This window comes from Corapipo altera, unplaced genomic scaffold (genome assembly GCF_003945725.1).
Source record: "Corapipo altera isolate COAL_440 unplaced genomic scaffold, ASM394572v1 1, whole genome shotgun sequence".
Taxonomy (NCBI): domain Eukaryota; kingdom Metazoa; phylum Chordata; class Aves; order Passeriformes; family Pipridae; genus Corapipo; species Corapipo altera.
In genome coordinates, this window is record NW_020884873.1 from 31,385,445 (window position 1) to 31,401,903 (window position 16,459).

Genomic DNA, 16,459 nt, shown 5'->3' on the forward strand with positions numbered 1-16,459 from the left:
TTTAATCAGAGGACATTAGAGAAATTTAGAACATGAGATACACATTCCATTACTCTACCCTTACTGTATGAAGGTAAGTCATAGTTCGTCCAGTTAGGTCAAAAAAAGAGGGTGAAAAGTGTTTTGAGCAAAGAAAAGTAATCTTTCTTGGCACAACGTTTTGGTCTTTACAAAGCATATACATTATTCACTCTCTCTATTCTAGTTGGATCTAAAGAAAATCTAGGGAGAAAGGCAAAGAAGAAAAAAAATAGTAATATGATCCTAAATTTTATTTTGGTGCTTGTGATTTTATAGCACATTATTCACTAAAAAACCCCACCAAACCACTTTAATAATTCACCTTCAGGAAAACCACAAAGAGGCAGCCTTCTTTCTCCAAGTTTGAGAACCATGGCAAATCTGCAAAGACATTTAGCATGCGTGACAATTGAAAAGGAACTCTCAGGGACTGTGCTAGAAGTTTAAAAAGTCAAGTTTTGTGAATTTTCCCGGAGACACCAATCCCACTTAGAAAGGCTTTATTTAAAATTAGGTTTCTCCTTCCATGCCAAAAAGCCATCAATCAGCACCTTGGCAGGATGCTGCATCCCTAAACAACCAACAAGGTAGTGTTGCCTAAAAGTGGCACTTAAAAGAAACGTCTGAAACTCAATTGAGTTTTAGCAGGCAAGCTTTCTTTATTACAGCGTGCTGGATGATTTCATCATGCTAGGTGCACTGGTAATCATTTTGCCAATGTTCACACAGAGGTATCTTCACTACACCTTATAAATTTACATTGCGAGAGTATTCATTTTCATTCCCTGCACTTCTGTTACATATTCCTGACTTGTGACAACACTTACTAGCATATACACATAAGGTCTCTGAGGGGCTTTGCCAAGGGTCTTTGGAGGTCTTTTCTGTTTGGAACCCCCAAAATTCTAAGTGACCGCCTTATGAAAGGCTTCAAGACAATTGGGTTGTAGAGTGGTTATAGAGTGACTTGGTGTTGCCTGCCTGGCTGCTTCAGTTCCCTTCTTGTTTCTTTATTTGGCTTGGCTGGTTTCTTTAAATGGAGGCTTTGGTTACACATATGGTACATTTCTGTGGCAAGCAGTACTAGTTCTCAAAACTCTGTTATGAGGAGTAACAGGATGCTACTTTGAGATATGAAAATAAAACAAATGCTTGAAGGTGTTTATGTAATTGCTTTACCCTCTCCAGTGCTCATTTGTCACTTCTGTCACAAAAGCCATTAGGGCCTATCTGAGTTTCCAAGCAGTTATGGGTCTGGACAGCTTTGCAGAAAACTCCTTCTTAAATATTCTAACAGCAGTTTAGCTGCTGCAAGGGTGTGGGGGGGCTAATGTCTGAAAATCGGCTGTTTTCTCTTCTTTAGAAGCCTGGGTTCTGTTTGGGGGAGGGGGGCAGGAGGGCAAGGGCCCCACCAAAGGGTAAACAGCACCCTCAATGAGCACCCAGGAGACCCCAAGCCCCGAAACACCGTGGTTGGCGTAGCCCGGACAGCGCTAAGGGGAGCTGCCATTGACACTCTTGCGGCCGCCATGTGACACAAGCCTCTTCACGCAGCGTGGTGTCCTTCAACAAGATGGCGGCCTCCCCCTTGCCTCCTCTACCAAGATGGCGGGTCGTACCCCCATTGGCGGTCGCCCCGTGCCGCCGCCACGCTATAGGCTGAACCTCCGGCTTTCCCCGCCCCCCACCTCTCACAGCCTTGCCGTGCTAGCAGAGAACTACATCACCCAGGATGCCCCGCGCTGGGGGAGTTGCCCCACCCCTTTTCTTACGCAGCACGGCGCTGTCCCCCCGGGCCGGAGGAACGGGGCGTGGTCTCGCGAGAGCCGGCGCGGGCCGGCAGGGGGGCGCAGGGCGCGCCCAGACCGTTGTCGTGGGCTCATGGCGGCCGCGGAGGCGGCGACCGCGCCCGACCCCAGCGGGCTCTCTCCGAAGGAGGAAGGGGAGCTGGAAGACGGCGAGATCAGCGACGATGACAACAACGGCTTCGGGCCCTGCGGCGGCGGCGGCTCCCAGTCCGGCGGCAGCCGCGGCGGTGGCAGCGGCAGCAGCAGCAGCAGCAGGCCGTACTCGAGGCGCCGTCCGCCCCCCGGGCTCCACGGGAGCGGCTCTGTGTCCTCCTCCCCCGGGCGGCCCTTCCCGCGATCACGGCACCAGCCCCCGCCCGACACGGGCCACGGGCACGGCCACGGCGGGTACCGGCCCAAGGACTCGTTCCGCTCCCACCCGCCTGCGCCGCGGATGCCGCCGGGCTCTCACTCGGAGCCGGGCCCCCGGCTCTCCTTCTGGGAGCGCAGCCACAACGCCCTGGACCGGTTCCGCTTCCGAGGCCGGCCGTACCGGGGCGGCGGGCGCTGGGGCCGGAGCCGAGACGGCAGCGACCGGCCAAGCAACCCTCCGGGAAGGCCGCCCGGAGGGGGTAGTGGCGCCGGGTTCAGTAGCAGCCAGGGCTGGAGGGAGCCCTCGCCTCGGAAATGTATCCTTGAGACCTGGGGGGGAGCGGGGGCGGGGAGACCGAGCTGCTGCGGTGGGGCTGGGTGTGGCGGTGCCGCGCTACGTGGCCGAATGCTCTGGGAAGGGGACGCGTTTCCCTCCTGGTCTGGGAGGGGGACTCCCGCGGCGATAACGGAGAGGGAGGTTCCCGTGCCAATCCCGGGGTTTGGCTGGGGCAGCCAGCCCTGCTCCAGGCTGCTGGGAATCCGGATTACCGCCGTGACCTGGCTTGCGACTTGACCGATCGGTCCCGTGTAGGGAAAAAGAAAAAGCGTAGCCTGGGAGGAAGCCTTTGTCGATTGGATCCCGGGCGGTTCCTTTTCTAGCCCGAAGTGCAGATATTGTGAAGCGGGGTCAGTCTTTGGTGTGGCAGTTTTAATGTATATAATTAGAGTCACAGTTGTAAAGCTAAAACTCTGAGCTTGTTAATTTCCTATATTGGGAAATGAAGGATCTACTGTGGTTTTGGTTTTTTTTTTTTCATTTTTGCTTCCTGCCTTTCAGAGGCTGTTACACGTAGGTTTAGCTTTAGTCAGTATTAGCTAAGTTGAACTGGGTCTGCACTCGCGAGATGTGTTTTATATGGGTGTTCAAAGGAAAGCCATAGTCACCGTTCCTTGTAGGATGTTCTCCACTGACTATTCTTAAAGTTGTGTAGGAATAGAGTTCTGATATTTTGTCCTTTTACGAATGAAAATGTTGGGAAAAGCTCCCCAAATTTTTTCTTTTTTACTATAGGAAGAAACAGAAAAAAGTGATGCTGAGTGTAGCTTAGGGCAGCCTGGTTACTTGATGTAACTTCATTGTTGCCTGACTGAAAATGTAAACAAGTGTACAAACCACTCAGAGAGATGCTGGTTAAATCCTATTCTCCAGAATTTTGCAGTGTTTTATTGTCCTCCATACCAATAGTCACAGGATATGTGTTTGCTTGACTATGCTGGTTGATCCTGGGAGCAGGAGTTTTCCCGACTTGTGGCAGCACTTAAGGCTTTAAAAGCTACTCCTTGGATCCTTGTATTCTTTCAGATACAAGATTATTTATCCATGTAACTTTTTCATTTGTTTAAATGTGGATGGAATATGTAAACTAGTGATAGAGATGCTTTTATTTAATCTTGTCTGGTATAGTTACAGCATTACTGAAGTCTTCGTTGGAACTCTTCATTTAAGGATGCTATCTTGAGCGACAGCAAGTGAAGAACTGATTTGCCCAAGGTTGCACAGTAAGATAATTCTAGTGCTGAAAACAGATTTTAAGGCTTGTAATTTGCGATGTTGCTCTGAGTAGCTGAAGATGGTTACTTTTCTGCCTAAAGAGTAATTTTCAGATAATTTTCAGGGCAAATATATCTCTTCTCCTAAACAGACCCTACAATATTTGTTAATACTGATACAGAGTTTCCTTCTCACTTTTAATGAAAAGAACTTTTAGAAACTACTAATTCTATTTTCAAACTGAAAGTAGAAAATGAGGAAATTGGAAGTATTTTTGTTCCCGATACTTAAGATGCAGTCTTCTGTTTAAACGTGGTAGAGAATGTTCTAATATTCTTGCTCTTTAATAAGTAAGTATTCAGTTTATGGATCACATAGTTAAAGAAGGCCTATGATTTTCTCTTGATACAGGTTCCTTTCTGTATTTTTCATATCCTTGCCACCTAAAGGAGTCAATATTAAGAATTCCTAAATGTTAAGGTACCTCCGTGTTGCTAATATTAATGGAGTAGGGGTGTAGTTTATTGGAATGTGATTTCAGAAGAGACTTTTATATCAGCTGGCACAGGGAGGCTCGTGGCCCGGAATTGTGTTTGAAGTCCCCCAGGAAAGTAAAATGTTTTAAGAGGCTGAGTCCTGGTTTTGACTGGGAAAGAGTTAATTTTCTTAGTAGCTGGTATAGTGCTATGTTTTCAATTTAGTACCAGAATAATGTTGGTAACACAGTGATGTTTTAGTTTTTGCTGAGTAGTGCCTACACTAAGTCAAGGGCTTCAGTGTCCTGTGATCTTCCAGCAAGGAGATGCAGAAGAATCTGGTAGTGAGCAAAACTGAGACCCAGACTTGGCCAAAGTCACATTCCATACGACAGAATGTCATTGCGAGTGTATAAACTGGCTGGGAGCCACTGGTGTCTGCTTGGGGACGGACTGGGCATCTGTCAGTGGGTAGCGAGCACTTGTATTGTGTATCACCTGCCTTTCTTGGGCTTTATTCTGCTTTCTCTTTTTGTTATCTTTCTTTTAATTATAATTTTACTTGGTTTCTATTATTAAACCATTCTTTTTTCAACCCACTTTACCTCAACCCACATTAGCTTTTTCTGAGTCCCCAGTATGGAGGGGAGGGGAGAGTGAGAGAGTGGCTGTGTGGTAGTGAGTTGCCGGCTGGGATTAAACCAACATAGTCTGGTAAGACAGAAATTGCTTACTTGCTTTGTCCTTGGAACTAGTGCTTTGCACAATGTTTTGTAGGAATATGTATGTAAGTGGAGTAAAGGACACAGTGGAACACTTAAAGAATTCTTAGCTTTTAATAGGCTTTTCTCTTTTAATTCCTGGCAACTTTAATATGAAGCTGTTAGATAATCATTCTGCAGTAATTCTTGCGTGGAATTTGAGTCTGAAATATGGAACCAGAATGGGACTTGCTATTTGCATTGAATTGTGAACTCTTAACAGTGTACATTTTTCTTTGTTTCTAACCCCCCAGTTTCCCAGTTTCTTCAGTTAGTCCTTTTTTTTGGTTGTAGGATGATGTTTCTCTTGAGTTGATTGAAGCACAATTGTTTTAATATATATATGCTTCTCTACCTTTCACAGCACTCCATGGAATCTTGCATTCTGTGTGTAGAACCACATATAAAAATTTTCTACATATGCAAACCACAGAATTTCTGGTTAACATCATTGTGGGAGCTTTAATGATTGTATTATCCTGAGCACAGAAACCATCGCAAAATTTTGTCTTATTACCCAACTCTAGGTGACTTTAGAAGCTATTGAAGGATTTCAATATCAAATAGTAGTTACTTATTTTTATAAATTATATTGTCACTTAATTAGCTTCTGAATTTCCTGTGACTCACAAAATCACTAATATAGCTGGCCTTTTGAAAGTAGAAGCGTGTTGGAAGTGAATTTGGCAAATATGGTTATTGCATAATTTGGTGCTATACTGCACACAGCTTTTAGTATTTACAGCCAAATTATAGATTGTTTGATTGCTTTCTGGATTTGATGTAGTTTATCTTTGGTAGTTTATCCTTTTTGGGCTGACACATGAGAAAGTATCATATAACAAAACGTTTGCTGGTATTACGGAAGTTGGTTTTGTAGGATGCATATCAAGATTCTTCATACTTATGTTAGAACTTAACACAGTGAAACATCCAAGTAGTTTGATGCATGTTATGAGCAGAAGACAAATAGAAGGTTCATTTCTTCAGAATTCAGTGTGTCTGATGTGGGAACAAGCTGAGTCAGTCTGCACCTGCATTTAGTTAATTGGAACCAAGTTGGATTGACCTTGGCTAAGTGTTTTGACAGAGAAAATGCTGTGTTTCTCAAAGTGGAAAACCACTTAATGGTCTGTATGTTTTTCTCATGGTGGGACACAGCCACCACATGATGCAAGTGTAAATGTGTGGAATCAAAACACTAGTTTAGGAATTCTGCTTAACTAAAAGACAAGACCAGGTTCTGCTTATAAAAGAATATAAATAAAAGGGAAACGCTGAAAAAGATCTGTGGAGAAATCCCAAAATCAAATTCTGTGTGTGTGTGCAGCCTCATTTCTTCAGTGCCTTTATTTGCCATATCTGACACCTATTTTAGCTTTCAGTTTTAGTCCATTTATTGTTTTAAGGGATGATGTTGATAAAAAAGCATTTTACGTAACTGGGTCTGAGTCAGCAGTTATCACAGTGAGGTTGATACTGAAAGCTGATTGAGTCAAACCTGGCTTGGTATCCTAAAAGATTTCCTCTGGAGCGTGATTATTTTTCAAGTGTCAGGTTAAGGTGAGAGGAATTGAACCTCTAATATTGAGAACTTTTATTCTGGGTACAATTGCCTAAGAATATTTCCATCGCCTGTATTTGACAGCACGTTGTTAAGAAGGTCTATCCCTTGGGCATGCGTGGGCAATCTTTTCTGAGTAATTAGTAATTCCCAATCCTCTCTAGCATTTTTGAGTGTTTTGACTGCAAGTCTCTAGTCACTTTAAGTTCCCTGCAGTTGTTGATTGATTCTTCTGTGCTTTTGCTGAGCTAGATTTACTGCAGTGTATAATTGTGCTATGGCCAGATGTAGCATTTTATGAAAGGATAAAATGAATAAGAATGAATTTAACTAGTCTTCTTCAGAATGTCAGATGGGGAATCAATACTTGAGTTATGAACACTTGAAGTCTGACTCTGTGATAGGGAACAGTCTCAGCATTATAGCTGTTGTTTCTGGGAGGATGGTGCGAGCAAAAGAGAAGACTTTTCAGCAATTCATTACCTTCTTGTCTTAAGTAGGATATTTGAAATTGTTGGTTTGAGAAAATGTTTATTTAAGCTGTCAATATGTAATAATGGTTATATGTTTTTCATGCTGTTTGTATTTATAAAGGATATTTTTCAAGCTAGCCTTAAGGTAAAACAAAAATGTAATAGAATGATCTTAATTTACATTTGTCTTAATTTAGTCTTCAGTGGTACTATCACCACTGTGTTAAGGTTATACATGTTCTTGTCTTAAATTTCTTGACCAGTAATTCAGCCAAAACTTTTGGAAGGTCCCCATCTAGAAAACAGAACTACTCTTCTAAAAATGAAAGCTCTGTGGAAGAAAGTTTTGAGGATCTGCTCTTGAAGTATAAGCAGATACAATTAGAACTTGAACACATTAATAAAGATGAAAGACTGGCTTTGAGCAACAGGGAAGAAAATGAACAACAAGATGATGATAAAACAGTGGACACTGAGGACCAAAAAACTGTAGAAAGTGACAGTATTAAAACGGATGCTGTAAAAGAAGTACCTCCTGAGGAGAAAAATCCGGTTATGGGCTTTCAGGCATTTGAACTGAAACCTCTCAGACAAAAGCTGCCTACTCCAGCTGAGAGGAGCAGATTAAAAAAAGGCAAAGAAGGAATGAAACAGTCCTTGCAAAAATCTGAAGTTACAGAATCTGGCCAAGGTAAATACTTGTAAAGTTGTTTTAGCTTGTAAAGTTCTATTTGCTTGCTATTATTATCATAGTATTTATTAGGTGTTGGGGAAGATTTTACTTTATGAAAATGTTAAAATTTCTAAGTTAAAGGTTTAATGTACTTTTGTGTTTTGTAATTCCTTCAATTACATAAACATGCTTGGTAGCATGTTATTAATTTTTTTTTGTTTTAAATAATGTATTTTCTTGGACTGATAGTTTGGCAGAAAGCATGAGGACAAGATTTGAAGGTTTTAATTGCTGTTCACGGTAGAAATGGTTGACTTTTCACTGAAAGTTTTACTTCTGCTTTTCCCTTGTTCTTTCTTGCAGAAGCAAAATGTGGTTAATTTTTAGCTGAAAAGAGAACATTTAGAGACCTCTTTTTCTGCATTTCATCTTTGTTTGCTTTCTTTAGTCTTTGTAAGATATTTTCACCAGGATTATTTTGATCATTATTGATGTCCACGAGTAGTGAAGAAATCATAGGCCAGGAGCAGAAAAGGTTTGTGTAAGAAATGCAGCCAAAGGGTAGAGTAAGTGTCTTGTCAAAGATAGTTCTGGACTGCAGACCAAAGAGTGTAATTGCTCAGATCCATTAACCAGTTCATGAGAAACAAGTGATTGTGTCCAGCTGACCTGTGGTAAAAGTCCCTGAGCTTACTACGAAGTCTGAAGCAAAATAAGACAGCTGACTTCAGCTCCCTACTCTAAGGCTTCATGTAGTTCTAGTAAGTGTTTGCTGTGGTTGAGGGTGGTGCTTGTGGATATCACTTGTCATCTGATGTTAAGTAATTTGTCAGTGTGTGTCAACTACCAATTTGAGTGGGAAGAGACAGTGAATGAGTGGATTAAGAGCACTGGTGTGTAATTAGGAATGTGAAGAACGGTAGGACTAGAGCACTGAAAGTCAGAATGACTTATGTGTAACTTCAGAATGAGAATTTGGAAGACAGAACCAATAAAGCAAAGAAGAGAAAACTGATAATTAGTAATCAAACCACCTCATTCTAGGTAATTGTTCCCTCTTGTGTGTTTCCTATTAATAAAAAGAAAAAATAATTCTGATATTCTTTAAGAGGTAATATAGTTTTTATTGGCAGACATGAAGAAAACCAATGAATTTTTGCCATAGAAGAAGAACTAGTAGCCTACGGGAAGACAACATAGCAGGGCAGGAGTAAACCAGCTATTTAAAAAGCAAAACAGTCTCAGAAAAAAATCCAACTTCAAAATGTAACAGTACTGAAACTGAGAATACAGTTCATACAATAGTGAAAATAGATGCTATAGTATATAGAGATAATATATATACTATATATATTATATACTATCCTATATGTATATTATATATACTTTAATAGATGCATATTAAGAGCATTTAATTTTTGCGTGCTGCTCAAATGCATGACATGTGAATGATCTGAAAGCAGAGAGATTATGTATGAGTGCCTGTTTATGGCAGTGTAATACAGCCTTCCAAGGAAAAACTCATCTGATTTGAGTTTTTGCAAATTCACGTGTATCAAGTAAATGTATGCTGTATGATTATGCATGTTTTGGGAAATCAGCAAAACTTGATTTTCCTATTATATTTAAATGGTGTACTGGATGTTTCTACAGACCTGTAGCATTTTTTGAGTTTCATTTTTGTTTAGGTGTAATGTCTTGATATGTTTTAAACAGTGCCTTTTATAAAATGTTAGGAAGAGTGAAAACTGTACAGACTGCAAATTTATTTTCTACCAATTTGAATTATGGGAAGGAATCTCTCTTTGAAGAAAGACTAATATAGGAGAAGAACACCAAACGTCCCTAAATGTGTAATTCCTTCCTCTGGTGCATAAAACATATATATCTGTGGTTAAATAAAATTATGTAATTATATATTTGCCATCAATTATATTAATAATTATTGACTATAATAATTATGTAACACTACAATATATACAGCATTATGTATGTTATATATAAACCAGTATGTTAATAAGTGTGTACATACATTACAATAATCAAATGGTTATATTGTGGGGAGTCAAACAAATTAATATGTCAATATCTAAATGTTTAGTGGGATATCATTACTGTTTACTATTCATTTATATAGGATAACCTTTTTCTGTTTCCATTTGGTGTGAAATGGAGCAAGTGTGTTCTTACTGCAGCTTTGGGCCTTTATATTTAATTCTGCAAAAGAAAGACCAGTTACTCAAAATAGCTGCCAGTGGAATATGAGATACTCAGGACAGCAGCTGATACAAGATGGTAGTATAAAACAGATGGCAAGAAGTCTTCTTTTTCCCTTCTTTCCAAATTCATTTCTCTCTGCCTCTTGGGGAAGTACCTACCAACCTTAAGGCAGAGAATTATTAAGAACTGACAAATACTGTCTTGAGCTTATGGTGTTATGATGATGTGGATTTCATCAGACATGCCCAGTTTATGGGAATGTTTGTTAATGTGATCTTACATGTACATCTGCTATTCTGTTTTAGACTATGTATCAATTATACTCATAAAATAATTTGTATAGATTAAATTTTGCATATCATTTTAATGTGGCTCTGCCTCTTGAGAAACAGCTTACTCAAAAGTGTGGTATTTTTATTTTTGAAAGGTACAGAAGACAAAGAACAAACATCAGTGCAAAAGCTTAGCAGTTCGAATGTTACATCTGAAAAGGTAATGAAGTATTCCTCCATAGGTGAGGCATGATTGCATTGTGATACTCTGATGCCTTTTTCCAAATGGCAGTCTAGAAATGTCCCAGTAATAGAAGCAGTTAATTTTTAACAAATGACACTTATTAGTAAAGCAGGATTTTTAAGTCTTCTTTTGATAAGAACATTTGGGAAAGACTTCAAAAGACCTTGTAAAGAAAAAACTATTAAATGATGTTTATTGACTTTTTATCTTGTCCTTTCTTCTGTTTTCTTCTCAAGAAGCTGCTTGATGATGAGGAGGAGATGTCTGAGTTGCAACTTAGACTTCTTGCACTTCAGTCTGCTAGTAAAAAATGGCAGCAGAAAGAACAACAGGTGATGAAGGAAAGCAAAGAAAAATTAACAAAAATGAAAAGTGTAACGCAGAAAGTCAAAGCCAGCACAAAAGCACATTCGACCAAAAAACCTAGTGCCACAGGTAATAAGTTTAATGTTACTGATATGACTGTCAGTGGCATGGCCTCAAAAAACCCCCTATTTCTTGAAACCTTGAGCAATGAACCTTTAGTTGGTTTAAACTCCCATATATCTACTCAAAACTCTTGAATCTAGGATTAGGTGGAACCAATTAGATAAGGTGGAGTTAATCATATATCTTTTTATTTAAAGGCAAGCAAACTGTGAGGAAACAACAGACAAAGACATCAAAAAAGATACAGCAGCAAAAGGAGCTAGACAGGCGTCAGAAAGAGGAAGATCAGAGGAAACAAGAAGAAGAAGAGGAGAGAAGAAAGAGAGAAGAAGAAATCAGAAAAATTAGAGACCTCTCAAATCAAGAAGAGCAGTACAATCGATTTATGAAGCTAGTTGGAGGAAAGAGGAGATCAAGAAGCAGGGTAACGAATTTTGTTACATAGTGTTCAGGTGTTACATTTACGATTCAGGAATGATTTCTGTCTTGCCCTACCTGATTCTATGTGTCACCATCCCATCTATGTCCTCCCCCTTTTTTCTACCTGCTGTCCCTACCCCCAGAATAACCAAACCAGAACAATGAAAGAAAAGCTCCAAATATTTCAGTATTTACAGTGTTTTAATCCCATGCTAGATGGGCATTCCCTTTAGGTTTGGAAAATCACTTTTGTCTGAGTTGTACATTTGCAAGTCAATGGTAGAGCATGTTTCTCCTAGAGACACTTTGGATGTTGTGATCAAGGAACAGTCTGTAATTTAACACTAACTGATCCATGAAACTTTCTTGTCTCTCTTCTCTTGGATTGCAGGGTTTTTTTCTCCACAGTTTCAAACTTTTTCTGTCTATACTTCAGTGGCCTGCTTCTTTTGAAATGTCGTTTGAGGGTTTGGTTTCTTTGTAGTATTTTTTAATAGTAGTATTTCAGTTATTTTGTCAAGGCATAACATATGCTCAGACACAAAAGATAATTAATTACTTTAGGCCTGCTACAGGATGACAATGTGAAATTTATGAAGTAATAGAGTTACTGCAGTGGTCCTAATGCTGCACTTGTAGGCTGTTCTCATTCTTTCATTTTGAGATTAGCAAAAGGCACTTGATTAACTAATGTTCTGTCTCTAAAACATTGGTACATTACAGAAAAAATGACAGTGTTTCTTCAGCATTCTTTCAGCATGGAAGCAGTACAACTGCTGTAGCTTGATGCTTGAAGTGCTTGGAGCTACTGATGCTGTAAGGAGAAATGAAACAGCATCTAAGAGAACTGGGACTCCCTGTTTGAGGTCATGATATAGAAGAGTCTTTTATTATAAATATTTAATTATAATAATACTGAGTGGAAAATTGAGACTAAAAATGTTTGACTGTAAACAGTAGGAATCCTAAAAGCTACCCAAGTGTCTCCTGTATGCCTCTGAAAGATAGAAGTTGAGGAATCTACGAAGTCATACTTAGGTGTTCTGCATATATTTGGTGCTGAACATTGATTGGCATCCATATAGTGTTAGGAGTTCTTTAAATAATCTGATTTATGAGTTGACAGTTTCTGGGCTTGTCTCAGAGTGGTACATGGCTCCTTGTGGGACACTAAAGAGATTCTCTGCCTAAGAACTGTTTCTAGGAAGGGTAGCTCAAGTGTTTTTGGTAGTTGCCATGACAGATTAACAGAAATAATAAAGCATTTAATTCTCTTGCAGCGTTTCAGAAATATATAACCTTGCCAGTTTACCAAATATATAATTACCTAATAGGTATTTAAAAATTTCTTCTGTCCATCATAACCCCCTCTCCCCATCATCCTGGAAGAGATCTAGTTTTGAAACTGTTAATTTGTCCAGTCACTACGTGCAATAGATTTGATTAAAAGGTTTGTTCTTTTTGCACAGGAAAAATAAATTGTATTTATAAAGCAATAAAAGACAAAATTGTAAGGGCCTTTTTCCAAAATATACTTCTTAGCGGTTTGTTCTGACATAATAATGTAAGACCAGCTAAATAAAATACTTTCTTTGTGTATTTAGTCTTCAGATACGGATTTGAGATGGTCTTTGGATAAGCAGTCTACAGAGAGTGCAGGAGGGATATATCAGTATGATAATTACGATGAAGTTGCTATGGATACAGATAGTGAAACTAACTCACCAGGTAAGACTGATTTACAGTTTTCTTCTGGAGTGATAGGTGAGAATAGGTTAAAAGCAGGAAATAAACCATTCTTTTGGAAAGAAGGTATTTGAGATGTCTCAGTTCTAGAACTGACATTTTAAGGTGAGCTAATTCTGTTTTGTTTTAATGTTGACTCTTTCCATCTCTGCTGGAGTGGTATTTTTTAAGGTCTGCAGGGTGTAGTGCTGTAGGTTTTATTCTTGTGCACTCTCAAACAGCTGTTGCAGGAAGTGAAGTTCCAGGCTCTTGACTGGATAGACAGCAACTTTACAAGAAAGGGGGAGGAGGGTGTCCCGGTGAACATTGAGTGACAGCACTATGGCTTTGGGTGATAGAGACCAACTGTCACCTGCACTGTGACTGTGAAGGGTTGGAGGGGGGCTGTTAAACACTGAGACTGTGGCAGCTTTCTGGTTTCACAGTAGGAGAAAGAGAGTGACATACTAGAAAGAGCCTAGCAAAGGACCTTTTTGACTAAGTGAAACTGTTCCAGGCCTGTTTTTCATAGAGTTCATTGTGAGACTGGAACACTTGGCTGATGGGAAGAAGACCGGGAGAGCTGAATTTGTGTTAAGAAGGCGTGGGAAAGCTTTTGCTCCTGTCTTCAACTACTTAGTGGGCAGTTACAGAGAAGGCAGAGCCAGAGTCTACAGTGGAGTGGGCAACAGAAGGACTAAGAGCAACACTTAAATTGTAACAAAATAACTTCGGGTTAGATATAAGGGAAAACTGCACAGAAGATGGTCACATACTAGAACAGGTTTACTGGAAGTGTTGAAGAATCTCTATCCTCAAATATACTTGGAACTTGACAAGTCCCTTAGCAGTCTGACTTTGGGGGCAGCCCTTGTGCTGGGACGTATATCTATTCCAGAAGTCTCTTTCAACCTAAATCATTTATTGACTCTTGAGTTTGAGATGCATTTTAAGGTTTCTGTGTTCCATCTCAACATATGGAGTATTGAGAAAACGTCACTAAGCATACTACTTGATTGACTACTTTTATTCTCGTGCTTTACATCTTCCACCTTTTTTTTCCTTTTTATTTCTTTCTTCTTTCCTGTTAGCCTTCCCTGTGTGTTACTTTGCTAAAGTACCACACCTGCTACTTTGTGAGCTAAATTAATCTTTTCTTGATAAAGTATCTCAAACTCTAGTTTTATGTTTCAGAATTTATCAGCTGTGCATTTGGTCTGCTTCTGTCCTAGTTTGTATTGTGTTGTATTTTTGGTGGCCAGTAATCAGGAGACTGAGATAGCTTGTTTTAAAAGGTAAATTCTTGCAAATTAAATCCAGTTTGAGGGCTGAGTCATTACCTTAGCAGTACTATTTGGCTGTACTTACACATTGTATGTAAAATAGAAAAAGTTCTTTTTATGTACATATATGTAAGAAATAAATGCACTGTACTGTGTCTGGTGTTACTTTTGAAATTGGTGCATAGTGAAAACATTTGTCTCCTGCTACATTAAATCAGTTGAAGTATAAGCATGAGTTGCTGTTTAGTAAATACCTGTCAGATTTCTTACACTCAATATTTTTTTTAAATTACAGCTTCTTCCCCAGTGCAACCTCCTTACTTTGAATGTCCAGTAGGATATTTTCCACCTCCAGTACCACCAATTTCTTTGCCGCTACCACCTCCAATTCCAGTAAGTAACCTTGAAAGGAGTATGCTTTTGAAAATGTTGATAATTCTCATTTTATATCTGATTCATAATGCTAAAGTAAAGATTAACTTTAGATTCTGTTTTTGATACAGTTCTCTATTTGATGACTCCCTTGAACTGTCTGGTAGACTTAGAGTTGCTTTTTTAAAACTTCTTTTTAATCTATCTTTTGGCTGATCCAATTCTTGTTTAATGTAAGTTTTCCCTATTTCTTTTTGTTGTTAGAAGCTGTACTTTTTCGCACAGAAAGCAAAAGTTGTCTGAAGTACATAAGGAAAAAGAATGAATTGGAACTGTTAGCATAAGATGACTTTGCCTCTTATCTCTAGGCCATATGTGTAGATAAGCTTGTTCTCTGACTTTTTGCCTAGAGGGGGAAAAACCAAAACTATGGCTCATCAGTCTTTGTTCAAACTTTGTGCTTTTTGACTGTACGATCTCTGTCTTCTCACCCACAGAGTCCACGTGGAAATAGAATTAGTGTGGGGTTTTTTTCCCCACTAATTTTCTTTGCTGAATGATTGTTACTCTTCTTAGTAAAGCAGTAGAAAGTTGCCATTCCCTCTCATGACAACTTCTGAATTTTTGACCAAGGGAAACTAATTTTGTTAGCTAAGACAAATTCATAAAACTGTTTAAAGACTGCTGGTCAACTGTATTTGTGTGGCTAGACTCTCTCTGGTTCAGAAGTCTTATTTAGTTTGTATGTCTCCACAGCTTCCACTATCCAGATGTAACCTTGTTGTTTTCATTAACTTGTGTGAGTAATTACTAATTGTTTAGTGGCAACCTTTGACTGTGATCTAAATGCAGTTTGAATTTTAATTAAACTGTCACAGTTTGTTACTTTTAAGCCATGAAACAATTTAAGTCTCAACCTCTGTTAAGTAATCATAAAGCAGTAGTAATTTTCACGTTTCAAACCCTTGTTTTACTTCCCAGCCTGTACCGTCTTTGAGCCATCTCTACATGGAGGGTATTCCTTGTGTTTCTCTTGAGACACCTCCACCTCTTCCCCCCCTTCCCCCCGAAGAACCTGAACAGCCACCAAAACCTCCATTTGCTGATGAGGAAGAGGAAGAAGAGATGCTCCTAAGAGAAGAATTACTCAAGTCTCTAGCCAACAAACGTGCTTTCAGAGCTGAGGTACTTCTTTGGTTTTTGAATGTAAGCCTCTAGATGGCAGTCTTAACCCATACTTAAATGTGACTTGCTGATTGAGGATTACAGGGGTTTTATGCTGCCTTTCTCATCACTTTAAAAAAGAAATCAACAAAATGTCTCTGAATTTCCATCACCCTCTGACCCCTAAAAGAAACTGAAACAAAAGCTACCCTGGAACATCCTTTGAATTGTAAATTGTAGCTTACTGTTTATTTCTGAAGAAATTATGAAACTTCAAGGTGCTGAAAATTGAGTAAGTTCAGGCGAATGGGCATTTTCTGCTAGAAAATGTTTATTATTTATCAACTGCTCATTAGAAAGCAAGACAAATAAGCTTATTTTAGGCTTCTAGCAAGAGGAGTTAGGAGAAGTTAGCTGGTTTTGGGGGCTTTTTTGTTGTTTTGGGGATTTTTTTTGGAGTGAGAAGCTAAGTTTGTGGTTTTCAAAGTATACATTGGTTTTGACCTTATTAAAAGGTTGTGATCTTTTGCAACTGACCTGTGATTAATTGGCATACTCTTGTGTGCCTTTTTGATATTACTGCAGAATTGCAATGTTTGTCTAATACATTTGGGTAGTCTGCCTAAATCCCAATTTCAAATTCCAGGGCAT

General features: G+C 39.5%; 1 protein-coding gene across 3 annotated transcripts in view; it reads left to right on the forward strand.

Moving 5' to 3' along the window:
* Positions 1 to 1,869: 1,869 nt before the first annotated feature.
* Positions 1,870 to 16,459, forward strand: part of ZFC3H1 (zinc finger C3H1-type containing) — a 41,686-nt gene continuing 27,096 nt past the window's right edge. For 2 of the 3 annotated variants that reach the window (XM_027655810.1, XM_027655832.1), the window contains exons 1-8: positions 1,870 to 2,497; positions 7,278 to 7,697; positions 10,327 to 10,391; positions 10,652 to 10,850; positions 11,042 to 11,268; positions 12,869 to 12,992; positions 14,568 to 14,665; positions 15,626 to 15,829. In XM_027655810.1, coding sequence (XP_027511611.1) covers positions 1,903 to 2,497; positions 7,278 to 7,697; positions 10,327 to 10,391; positions 10,652 to 10,850; positions 11,042 to 11,268; positions 12,869 to 12,992; positions 14,568 to 14,665; positions 15,626 to 15,829 — 1,932 coding nt within the window. In that variant the 5' untranslated portion in view covers positions 1,870 to 1,902. The remainder of the gene's footprint in view (positions 2,498 to 7,277; positions 7,698 to 10,326; positions 10,392 to 10,651; positions 10,851 to 11,041; positions 11,269 to 12,868; positions 12,993 to 14,567; positions 14,666 to 15,625; positions 15,830 to 16,459) is intronic. The other variant, XM_027655821.1, reaches the window with a different exon arrangement.